The sequence below is a fragment of the Mobula birostris genome, chromosome 12, assembly GCF_030028105.1.
Source record: "Mobula birostris isolate sMobBir1 chromosome 12, sMobBir1.hap1, whole genome shotgun sequence".
Taxonomy (NCBI): Eukaryota; Metazoa; Chordata; class Chondrichthyes; order Myliobatiformes; family Myliobatidae; genus Mobula; species Mobula birostris.
Genome location: NC_092381.1, coordinates 94,942,896 through 94,955,388, shown reverse-complemented (window position 1 = coordinate 94,955,388; position 12,493 = coordinate 94,942,896). Strand labels below are relative to the sequence as shown.

Sequence of the window (12,493 nt, the reverse complement as noted above, 5' to 3'; positions counted from 1 at the left end):
TAACCTTCAGTAAGGCACTCCAACTATAGTGCTTGCATCTGGGTGACCTGTATGCTGAATTTGGTTATGTTTACTGCTTACTTAGCATTGGTGCTCATTTCATACACCTTTTGGAAAGTTACTCAGCTGGATCTTTGGCTTAAAATTTAATTTTACTACAGGTCATTAGCACTTAAAAACAATTATTCATTATGAACAAGCAGACAAATATTCAATCAGATCATCAGGTCTGGGCTTCTTTGGCTCAGCTCACAGGTTGAGCAACACTAAATTGCAATTTTTTGGATATTTATTTTAATTCATTCAAGTTGTTCTAACTGGCTTGCATTGCTTCAAGAACAACAACAAAAAACAATAAAATTGACTAAGTCAGAGGAAGCAGGTGGAAATTAACACCAAGATAACATTTTGATTCAGTAACTTTGAAAAAAGGTTCCCTTCAGTGGAATGATTAAGCAACCTAGCTTGTTGTTTCCAAAATAACTTTAGCAAAGATTGTTAAAATTTCTTATGACATTCTGAGGTTTATGAAGAATACAGTATATCAACATAACTTATTGATATCAAAAATCTACTCCAATTTCCAAAAATAAAACAAATTCACACCAAACAATGAAAACAAGCAAACTAGAAAAATTGGAAGACAAAGACAAACCATTTCATGTTGAATAAATAAGTGCTATGCACAATGTTTAGAACAAAGTGTTTAATTCTACAGCTCACTGAACTGTTAGGAGCAGGAAACATAACTTGTCTAAGGATTATACTCTTAAGGCGCAGTTGATGAGTGCTGCAACATTAGATTAGATTATGAGGACACGCAGTCCTCTCTTATTGTCATTTAGTAATGCATGCATTAAGAAATGATACAATGTTTCTCCAGAATGATATCACAGAAATACATGACAAACTGACTGAAAAACTGACGAAAAACATATAATTATAACATATAGATACAACAGTGCAAGGCAATACCGTAGTTTGATAAAGAACAGAACATCGGCACGGTAAAAAGTCTCAAAGTCTCTCGGAAGTCCCATCATCTCACGCAGACGGTGAACCTCCAGTGCCGCAAACTTGCCGATGCAGCATCCTGGAAGCATCCGACCACAGTCCGACTCCGAGTCTGTCCGAAAACTCGGAGCCTCCGACCAGCTCTCCGACACCGAGCACCATCTCTGTCGAGTGCTTTGACCCCGGCCCCGGCAAGAGGCAATAGGCAAAGCCGAGGATTTGGGGCCTTCCACTCCGGAGATTCTCGATCGCACGGTAGCAGCAGCAGCAAAGCGGGCATGTTATTATTAGTACATCTATATCAAAAGAAATTTATAAATTGGCTGGACGTTGTCCCGAACGTCCACATCTGCGCCAGGTGCGCCGAGCTGCAGCTCCTAAGGGAACGCGTTAGGGAACTGGAGCTGCAGCTCAATGACCTTCGTCTGGTCGGGGAGCGTGAGGGAGTTACAGGCAGGTGGTCACACCGGGGCCAAGGGAGGCAGACGAGTGGGTCACGGTTAGGAGGGGGAAGGGGAAGTGTCAGGTACTAGAGAGTACCCCTGTGGCTGTGCCACTTAACAATAAGTACTCCTGTTTCAGTACTGTTGCGGGGGACAGCATACCGAGGGAAGCAACAGTGGCCGTACCTCCGGCACAGGGTCCAGCCCTGTAGCTCAGGAGGGTAGGGAAAGGAAGAGGAGGGCAGTAGTAATAGGGGACTCGATAGTTAGGGGGTCAGATAGACAATTCTGTGGACGCGGTCAGGAGACCCGGATGGTAGTTTGCCTCCCTGGTGCCAGGGTCCGGGATGTTTCTGATCATGTCCAAGATATCCTGAAGTGGGAGGGTGAGGAGCCAGAGGTCGTGGTACATATAGGTACCAATGACATAGGTAGGAAAAGGGAAGAGGTCCTGAAAGGAGAATATAGGGAGTTAGGAAGGGAGTTGAGAAGAAGGACCGCAAAGGTAGTAATCTCAGGATTACTGCCTGTGCCACGTGACATTGAGAGTAGGAATGGAATGAGGTGGAGGATAAATGTGTGGCTCAGGGATTGGAGCAGGGGGCAGGGATCCAAGTTTCTGGATCATTGGGACCTCTTTTGGCACAGGTGTGACCTGTACAAAAAGGACAGGCTGCACTTGAATCCTAGGGGGACCAATATCCTGGTGGGGAGATTTGTGAAGGCTACTGGGGAGACTTTAAACTAGAATGGTTGGGGGTGGGAATCAAATTGAAGAGACTAGGAGAGAGGTAGTTAGTTCACAAATAGAGAAAGCTAGTAGACAGCGTGTGAGGGAGGATAGGCAGGGGACAAAGAATGGGAGCACTCAGACCGAAGAAGTAGGGGAGAAGGAAGAAGAGGATAACAAAGTTGTTTGCACCATTAGGGATAAACAGAGTGTAAGAGGTGGAGAGTTTCATAAATGCATCTATTTTAATGCTAGGAGCATTGTAAGAAAGGTGGATGAGCTTAGAGCATGGATTGACACCTGGAAATATGATGTTGTAGCTATTAGTGAAACATGGTTGCAGGAGGGGTGTGATTGGCAACTAAATATTCCTGGATTTCATTGCTTCAGGTGTGTTAGAATCAGAGGGGCAAGAGGGGGAGGTGTTGCATTGATTGTCAGAGAAAATATTACAACGGTGCTTCGGCAGGATAGAGGACTCATCTAGGGAGGCTATTTGGGTGGAATTGAGGAATGGGAAAGGTGTAGTAATGCTTATAGGGGTGTATTATAGACCACCTAATGGGGAGCGGGAATTGGAGGAGCAAATTTGTAAGGAGAGAGTAGATACTTGTAGTAAGCACAAGGTTATGATTGTGGGAGATTTTAATTTTCCACACAGAGTCTGGGAAACCCATTCTGTAAAAGGGCTGGATGGTTTGGAGTTTGTAAAATATGTGCAAGGTAGTTTTTTGCAGCAATACATAGAGGTACCAACTAGAGAAGGGGCAGTGTTGGATCTCCTGTTAGGGAATGAGATAGGTCAGGTGACAGAGGTATGTGTTGGAGAACACTTCGGGTTCAGTGATCACAATGCCATTAGTTTCAATATAATTATGGAGATGGATAGGACTGGACCCAGGGTTGAGATTTTTGGTTGGAGAAAGACTAACTTTGAGGAGATGCGAAATGACTTAGGAGGAGTGGATTGGGACAACTTGTTTTATGTGAAGGATGTAATAGAGAAATGGAGGTCATTTAAAGGTGAAAGTTTGAGGGTACAGAATCTTTATATTCCTGTTAGGTTGAAAGGAAATGTTAAAAGTTTGAGAGAGCAAGGTTTTCAAGGGATATTGGAAACTTGGTTTGGAAAAAGAGAGAGATCTACAATAAATATAGGCAGCTTGGAGTAAATGAGGTGCTTGAGGAATATAAAGAATGTGAAAAGAATCTTAAGAAAGAAATTAGAAAAGCTAAAAGAAGATATGAGGTTGCTTTGGCAAGTAAGGTGAAAACAAATCCAAAGGGTTTCTACAGTTATATTAATAGCAAAAGGATAGTGTGGGATAAAATTGGTCCCTTAGAGAATCAGGGTGGATGGCTATGTGTGGAGCCAAAAGAGATGAGGGAGATTTTGAACAATTTCTTTTCTTCGGTATTCATTAAGGAGAAGGATATTGAACTATGTAAGGTAAGGGAATCAAGTAGGGTAGAATGGAAACTATAATGATTAAAGAAGAGGAAGTACTGGCGCTTTTAGGGAATATAAAAGTGGATAAGTCTCTGGGTCCTGACAGGATATTCCCTAGGACCTTGAGGGAAGTTCGTGTGGAAATAGCAGGGGCTCTGACACAAATATTTAAAATGGCATTAGAAACCGGGTTGGTGTCAGGGGATTGGCGTATTGCTCATGTTGTTCCATTGTTTAAAAAGGGTTCTAAGAGTAAACCTAGCAATTATCCGCCTGTGAGTTTGACGTCAGTGGTGGGTAAATTGATGGAAAGTATTCTTAGAGATGGTATATATAATTATCTGGATAGACAGGGTCTGATTAGGAACAGTCAACATGGATTTGTGCGTGAAAAGTCATGTTTGACAAATCTTATTGAATTTTTTGAAGAGGTTACTAGGAAAGTTGACAAGGGTAAAGCGGTGGATGTTGTCTATATGGACTTCAGTAAGGCCTTTGACAAGGTTCCACATGGAAGGTTTGTTAGGAAGGTTCAATTGTTAGGTATTAATATTGAAGTAGTAAAAAGAATTCAGCAGTGGCTGGATGGGAGACGCCAGAGAGTAATGGTGGATAACTGTTTGTTAGATTGGAGGCCGGTGACTAGTGGTGTGCTTCAGGGATCTGTACTGGGTCCAATGTTATTTGTCATTTCAAAGCTTGCAGAGAGATTTAGGCCAGTTAGAAGAGTCGGCTGAAAGATGGCAGATGGAGTTTAATGCTGATAAATGTGAGGTGCTACATTTTGGTAGGACTAATCAAAATAGGACATACATGGTAAATGGTAGGGCATTGAAGAATGCAGTAGACTAGAGGGATCTAGGAATAATGGTGTATAGTTCCCTGAAGGTGGACTTTCATGTGGATAGGGTGGTGAAGAAAGCTTTTGGTATGCTGGCCTTTATAAGTCAGAGCATTGAGTATAGGGGTTGGGATGTAACGTTGAAATTGTATAAGGCACTGATAAGGCTAAATTTGGAGTATTGTGTACAGTTCTGGTCACCAAATTGTAGGAAAAATGTCAACAATATTGAGAGAGTACAGAGAAGGTTAACTAGAATGTTACCTGGGTTTCATCTCCTAAGTTACAGAGAAAGGTTGAACAAGTTGGGTCTTTGTTCTTTGGAGCGTAGAAGGTTGAGGGGGGACTTGATAGAGGTATTTAAAATTATGAGCGGGATAGATAGAGTTGACGTGGATAGGCTTTTTCCATTGAGAGTGGGGGAGATTCGGACAAGAGGACATGAGTTGAGAGTTAAAGGGCAAAAGTTTAGGGGCAACATGAGGGGGAACTTCTTTACTCAGAGAGTGGTAGCTGTGTGGAACGAGCTTCCAGCAGAAGTGGTTAAGGCAGGTTCGAAGTTGTCATTTAAAGTTAAATTGGATAGCTATATGGACAGGAAAGGAATGGAGGGTTATGGGCTGACTGCAAGTCGGTGGGACTAGGTGAGAGGTAGTGTTCGGCACGGACTAGAAGGGTCGAGATGGCCTGTTTCCGTGCTGTAATTGTTATACGGTTATATGACAAAATCACCAGTGTATTTTTGAGATGAAAAACAGCAAGGCTCACAGCAGTATGCAAAACAAACCCAGAATCTGATGACACAATGCTAGATTTAAACCTGGTAAGCTGTTTTAATTTTTTGAATGGAATCTTAGGCCTGACATTTAAGTAGTTTCTCAAACTACTGCTGAAAGTGTGTTTAATGGAGTAGAATTACTTTATGATAAGAAAAAATAATTGCTTTAGAAATTAAGGAGTAAGATGGTTTAATTCAATAAATTAAATGGTACAGGAAGGCACTACACTCTTCACACCATGCTAGCTACATTCATTAAGAGATTGGATTGGAGCACAAAAGGCATTGACATGGAATGTTTTATAATTATCCCCGGCTGGATCTGTAGCATATAACAGATGTATTTTTGGTATACTTTTAAGGCTAGTATTTATTTGAACACTCTCCAAGGCCTTTATTTTGCTAAAACTTGAGTTACAGGAATAAAAGAATAAAGGAATATTAAAGTAGTTGTACGTATTCTACGTCACTCCTCTGAACTTGATGTTTTATACTAGACTGCCATCAACTAATTCATTTCCCATCTGTCATATAGAAATGCCTGGGAAGGGGTAAGCCATAATCTCTAACCTGCACATCTTAATAGTACCTGTTCTATTTTTTGTTGCATCTGAAGTCTGCCAATTGGGAGGATATGCGATCTTAGGAAATATTGGTATCAGATCAGAGACATTGTTGTTGAGTTAGATGGTTGAGAAGATGATTCCATGTCCCCTTTTAAAAGATTTCTCAAAATCAATCCTAACTAAGACAATTATGGTTTTGATCCAATCTTGAAATCCCTTTAAATAGGATTGGGTAGAGCTCCCATTTTCTACATCCTGGGGTAAGGCCCCTATTTGAAAAAATGTTATAATATAGCTTTACAAGATGGTGCCAAGCTGTGTCCTCTGTTGAGGTTATGGTTCAATTTTCATTTTTTTTTTAGTGGGTTTTTGGGTTCATGGGGATGGTTTTAGCGATAGAGAGGGAAATTAGGGGTCAGGTTAAGGTTTGGCAATAGGGATATAAGGAAATTAGAGAACAGGCCCGAGTCCTAAGTCTCTATTCGCATCTGAAGGCCAGTGACACGGACTTTGGATATTGCAGGCTATATCAAGATGTCGGGCCTGATGTTAGACTAGCGTAGAAGGCTGGTGGCCATCCACAGGGTTAGTGAAATGCTGGAAGATTCCAGAGTTGGAATTCTGTGTGGGCAGGAGGAACCTCATGGGTTTGCGAATCAGTGAGACCAGAGTTTGAGATGTAGTGTTTGGGATCCTGTCATTGATAAGTCTGGTGTACAGTGATTGATAGATCCAGGGATCAATGCCAAGGATTGAGGTCTGAGGGTTGAATCGGAAGTCCAGAGGTCAAGGCCCGATGGCTGTAGCCCTGGGTGTGCGAATCTCTGTGAGTCAGCTCGGGTAGTCAAAAGCCCAATGTCTGTGTGTCGAAGTCTGAATCTGAATTTGCTCGGGGCTAGAGGCTGAAGGAGACTGCCTGCCTTCAGGTTAGAGGACTGTGCATGTTTGTGGGAGGGAGGGAGGTATAGAGCTTGTTTTGCTGTTGGTGTTTTGTTGCTTGTTACTTTCTGTTTTATTGCATTCTGTGTTGTTTTGCCAAGCTTTGTGGGCATGCTATGTTGGCACCAGAATGTGTGGCAATACTTGTGGGCTGCTCCCAGCACAACCACTGGTGTGTTGCTTATCAATACAAATGATGCATTTCATCATATGTATCAATATACATGTGTAGAATAAATTTGAATCTTGACCTGAAGCTACATTTTGGCCCCAAAATAATGCTTTTAAGGTTACCACCATATCTTTGGTTTTGACCAGTAGCCTCATCCTGTAGTCTTTCATCCCGGTACTTTTAAAAGTGACAATGGTTTTTGCCCCAGCCATTACTTCAGGTATTGTGTGTCATGCTATACATACTAAAGGTGACATATATTTTGCTCTCTTCCCCTCTAAACCTTTTCCCTTAGTTAATGGGGTCCTGAGGGCCAACTTTTTCCACACAGTGACGTGTATAAGAAACAAACTTTAATGTATGAAATGTTAAATGTGTGGGTACATTTATAACAGTTAAGACATTTAGACAGGTATGCGGATAGGCAACATTTAAAGGGATAGGGACTAAATGCAGGAAAATGGGACTAGGTCAAGTAGGGAACTTGAATGGGTTGGGATTAAGAGCCTGTTTATATGCCCTATAACTCAGACAGATTGTAGACAGGGAGAAACTATTCTCTGTGGAACAAGAGTTAACAACTAAAAGACATAAGATAAAACAGAATGGGAGAATGTGCATCCTGGGTGGAGGATTGTAGAGTGAGCAGTGACAGATTTTTGTTTACTTAACAGGTTTTGGCAATTAAATTATGGGAGAGATCAATGCTGGAGGGATCAGGGGCCCAGGCTTGTTCACGTGCCGGTTTAAATACCTCTTAAGCAGTACTATCATATCTGCTTCTACCACCTCCTCTTCAACGCAAACCTCCGGAAGATAATATACAGGTAAAGCAAATAAACAGTATATTGAACCTGCACCGGCAGAGGATTTGAGTACTAAATTAGCAATGTTACCTTCAAATTATAAAAGGCCAGGGAGTATCCACATATAGAACATATAGAACTAAGCTGGTCTCCCTAACTCAGGAAGGATATACAGTATTTGTCGTGGGAATGCAGTAAAGGTTCACTAGATTGATTACTGGGATGTCAGGTATGCCATATGAGAAGAAAATAAGAAAACTGTGCCTATAGCATCAAACTTAGAATACTGAGGAATAATCTCATTGATACATTTAAAGTTTTCTTAAGCCTCCAAATGCCAGATGTGATGTTAATGTTTCCCCTTGTTAGGCTGTTTAGAAACAGGGGTCATAGTTTTAAACTAAAAGAGTCAGCCATTCTGGACAGAGATGAGAAGATTTTTTTTCTTTCCAGGATGTAGTATATCATTGGAATTCTTTACCTACAGGCTGTGGAGTGTAAGTCATTGAATTTGTTCAAGAGAGAAACCAAGAGACTTTTTGATATTAAGGGAATCAAGAGATATGGGGTCAACATAGGAATATCTTACTTGAATTAAAAAGTTAGTCATGATCTCAGTGAATTGCAAAGCTGATGGGAGGAGCCATACAGCCTACTCCTTTTTTAAGTTCTAATGTTCCAATGTGATTTGCAAAAAGCCAAACACACACAGGCAGCAAATGGTTCAGGTCCAGAATGCATTGCTGACAGTTGTGCAGCAGGCAGATTCAACTGTAGCAAGTTAGGGGAACTGATAAAGTTTCTCTTAAATATTTTGCTAGAAATCTGCACCTTCTGCATCTTTTAATCAGTTATTCTACGATCAGAAGTCTTGTCTACCGATGGGATTCCATTTGGCACAAAGACAACTGGCAGGACTGAATGTCCTAAACCACTCCTGAACCAGGGAAATAGATTGGAGAAGCAGGGAGCCTAGCCTCAAAATTGAAAGTGTATCATATATATAGAATAATGACTATCATAAGAAAGAATAATTAATTAGTAGTAACAGGCAAATGCAAGTTCAATGCACTACATGCTACTGGGATACAGAGTGGAACTCAAAATAATTTCAATCATATCTAATGTAATCTGCAATTAACATAAACCTCAGCATGATGTGGTAACTGATTTTTATACCACAGTACCAAGTTCAAAGTAAATTTTATTATCAAAATACATACATGTCACCATATACAACCCTGCAATTCATTTTCTTGTGGGCATACTCAGTATGGTTACTATTCTGTAGCTTTGTTAAAACCCATTGTTGAAAGATAAAATGCAAATTACTATTTCCCATTTTAACCAATTAGAAATCGACAATTGAGGAAATAACAAGTTCAGTAAATTGCACATTTATATACAAGAACTTTGGCCTGGAAGCAATTTTGCATGTGTTCTAATCAATTCTTAAAAAGTTTGTTGTTCTAAGCTAAAGCTGCAGCACATAAACCTCTGCTAAGACATCATATTATAAACCACATGCTTTGATTTTTTTTGTAATCAGACTCATTTTTGATAGCGTGCAAGGAAAAGTATAGTTTAGTGAACACTGACAGTGTAAAGTGCAAACAAAGAAGAACTTTTATCCCCATTCCATCTGTTTCACTAGGAACCTGTGATTAAATGTTCGGAGAAAGGAAATCACTTGCTCAATTAGTTCTAAGTGCCATTACGTCATAGGTGTGTAGTTCTCATAAACCTAATGCTCGTGGTCTTAAGGAGACTGTCAGTCTGGCTTATGTTGATCCAGTGTCTACCAACTGCAACCCACCATTTCACAGAGACGAGCCCTGAAGCTGTAAAACAGTACAGACAGTTACACCATAACAGCAACGAGTCTCATGATTTTTCTGTTAACTGAAAACAGAACTTTTAAGTCTTTACGTCTGGCACAGGGTTGCAGTGCTATATTCCTTTCAGCTTTATTGAAGGTATTGCATGCAAATAATTTTGTCAGATAACAATGCCTTTGGATCTGTAACAACATGGAAGAGAGCTTTTCACGAGTTTGTTTGCTGCTGCAGAAATCTTTGTGACTATTTCAAGGAGCAGTACAAATTGGAAACTTTTCATCTGATTTTGAAACTTCACTTGAACACGCACACAGGAAAAGGAATCAGGTTTGTTTTATTCATGAACACAATGTAGAGTTTTTTGGCTTGCTGATCTTTGTTAATGAGTTTTGATATAATTTGCTTTCTGGACAATCACAGGTTTTGTTTATTGGCAACAAAGAAGTGTGATTACTAAAGCAATTTAATCAAGTTGTTAATGACAGCATTATTCAATACCAGTGGCTTACACCCGTGAAGGTTAGTTTTGTGACCTTGCATTTACTTCAACCAGTGTTTTGTTTGAAATGCTTTTGATTTAAAATCGGTAGACAAAATATATTACCTTGGACTTGGAATATTCAACATGATCTTTAGGCAAACTTTTCAGGGACTTTTTAGATAAACACATGAATGTGAGGAAAATGGAGGGATAGGGACATTGTATAGGCAGAGGAGATTAGTTTAATTCGCTATTCGAATGCTAATTTAATGTGCTCAGCATAATATTATGGACCGAAGGGCCTGTTCCTGCGCTGTACTGTACTACTTTCTCTATGATTTAAATGTGTCTGAAAAATTTAATCTTTTAAATCCCAATGTAGCATTTTTTTCCTGACTTAATGCCAAAAATATGTGCACTAAGTAAAATGTGTTCACGAACCTTTCACTCTCTGTTCAACATATTTGTAGAAACATAATGTTCCAGGTTGTAAATACTGCATATCACATTTCTTTGGCTGAAGAAAATTACCAGCTAAAAAGGCTTTCGTTAACAAAATGATAAATCTTAAGCAGAGATTGAAAAAAAGCTTGAGCCGTAAAATTAGTTTCCTGAGCCCACATTAAAACTCGTGTTCTATTTGGCTTGATATTAACTTCATGAACGTTAAATCAAATTCCAACTCAGATGGCGGTCTTTTTGCTTAATAAATGAGGTATTAACAGAACATAATGGTGCTGAAGTTTTACTTGGGTTGCTTTAAAGTTTGGACCACTACCTCAATTATCATCTTTTTTAAAAAAAAATAAATATAGTGCTCACCTATTTTGTCCTGGTGCCATTTTAATTTAATCTCAAATTATAACACAGGTAGTTGTTTCCAGCAAAATTATCAACTAAGGTTTTAAGTACACTTACGAAGTAATACAAATTATTCAGATGCTGAATTACAAATTCAGCTTTGTCATGTCGTTGCAAGGCCTTTCAAGTGTCTCAAGGGAGCAACTTTACATGATCAGCCATGTTGACTTTCTTTCTAAATCAATTTCTAATGCTTTTCTAAGATTTATTTGCAGAAAGTACACCCCTGGAAAGTGGCTGCAATGTTCCAGGATCTTTCTATATCAGGAGCTCAGTTAGAGATTTAACTGAATTAACCCTTGAAAAGATTGCAACACAATATTGATAATTCATCACAATTATGCGACAAGTTAAAGCAGTGTATTCTATTCATTAAGTAGTAATATATAGTTCCAGAATCACTGTTTTATTTAATTTTTAAAGCTTTTTTTTGTGAAAAATCCGTTGCTTAATCAATTTGGCAAAGACAGAATTATTCCTAAAATTAATTTATTACTTAGAAAAGACAGCATTTTTAAAAGTTCAAAATGATCACAGTGCACATCAAATCATAGAAGTGGTGGGATTAAGGGTGCAGGGAACAAATGATCATGATGAAGTAACCAATTATTGTGGCAGTTTATGACAGTCAGAATATATCAAACAGATCATAATTAAAACTGCCAATCTATAATGTTTCATACAAAATTAGTTTTTCAGCAAACAGGAGCTGGGATATCACAATCCACGTTTCAATGTCTGGAAAGAATGTTCCAGACAAGAGAAATAAGCAAGAGAATCACTGAATGATACAGTACAAAAAGAAGCCATTTGAGTAACTCAAAGTTACCCAAATAATTCCACTTTTTTTTGTTATTTTTCCATTACTCTGCAGTTTGTTTTCCATTTAAGTAGCAACCAAGTGTCTTTTAAAGATACTATTTGACCTAGTTCCACTACTTTTTCAACTTTGCATTCTAGAATAGTACATTAGGTCATGGCATATTTTTAAAAAAAATTGTCTTGCCTGCTTTTACCATATAAACTGCACTTTATAAAGATGAAAAAAAAGAATTCATATAGCATCTTGTACATCCATGAAGACATTTCAAAGCACATCACAGCCGATAAAGAACTTGTTTGAAGTTTAGAAAATATTTCAGAAATACTTCCCTGCAATATTGTTTGAAGAAAAATATCAGGAAGAATACCAGTGATAATTCTACTGCTTTTCAAAGCAATACCAGAGAGTCTCTGTATGCCACTTAAGACCTTGCTACTTGGTCAGGCTAAATGACTGAATGTTGTACATTCTGAGAATTAAGATCAGTCTTTTGCATCTGGATAATGTTTGCAATAGATGGAGAAAGCTTTTGTAAATTATAAGGTTCCTGTACTTCATAATCATTTGTATAAAATAGAAAGATGAAGAGTAATAGCACAAAACTAAAAGTTATAATGTACATTATAAATGGGTTGATCTAATACTGTATGCTGCAGTTTTGGAAGGGATCTATTGCTGTGGAAAAGGTGCAGAAAATAATTACTTGAATGTTACTAGGTATGATGGACTAAAGGAGAAAGCCTGGAGAAAA

General features: G+C 39.0%; 2 protein-coding genes across 8 annotated transcripts in view; one reads left to right on the top strand and one right to left on the bottom strand.

The window, feature by feature from the left end:
• The window catches only part of ralgps2 (Ral GEF with PH domain and SH3 binding motif 2), a 567,568-nt gene that overhangs the window by 171,981 nt on the left and 383,094 nt on the right, over positions 1-12,493 (bottom strand). The window lies entirely within an intron of this gene.
• Positions 9,489-12,493, top strand: part of LOC140206125 (angiopoietin-related protein 1-like) — a 125,577-nt gene continuing 122,572 nt past the window's right edge. For both annotated transcript variants that reach the window (XM_072274325.1, XM_072274324.1), the window contains exon 1: positions 9,489-9,904. In XM_072274325.1, the coding sequence (XP_072130426.1) occupies positions 9,723-9,904 (182 nt within the window). In that variant the 5' untranslated portion in view covers positions 9,489-9,722. The remainder of the gene's footprint in view (positions 9,905-12,493) is intronic.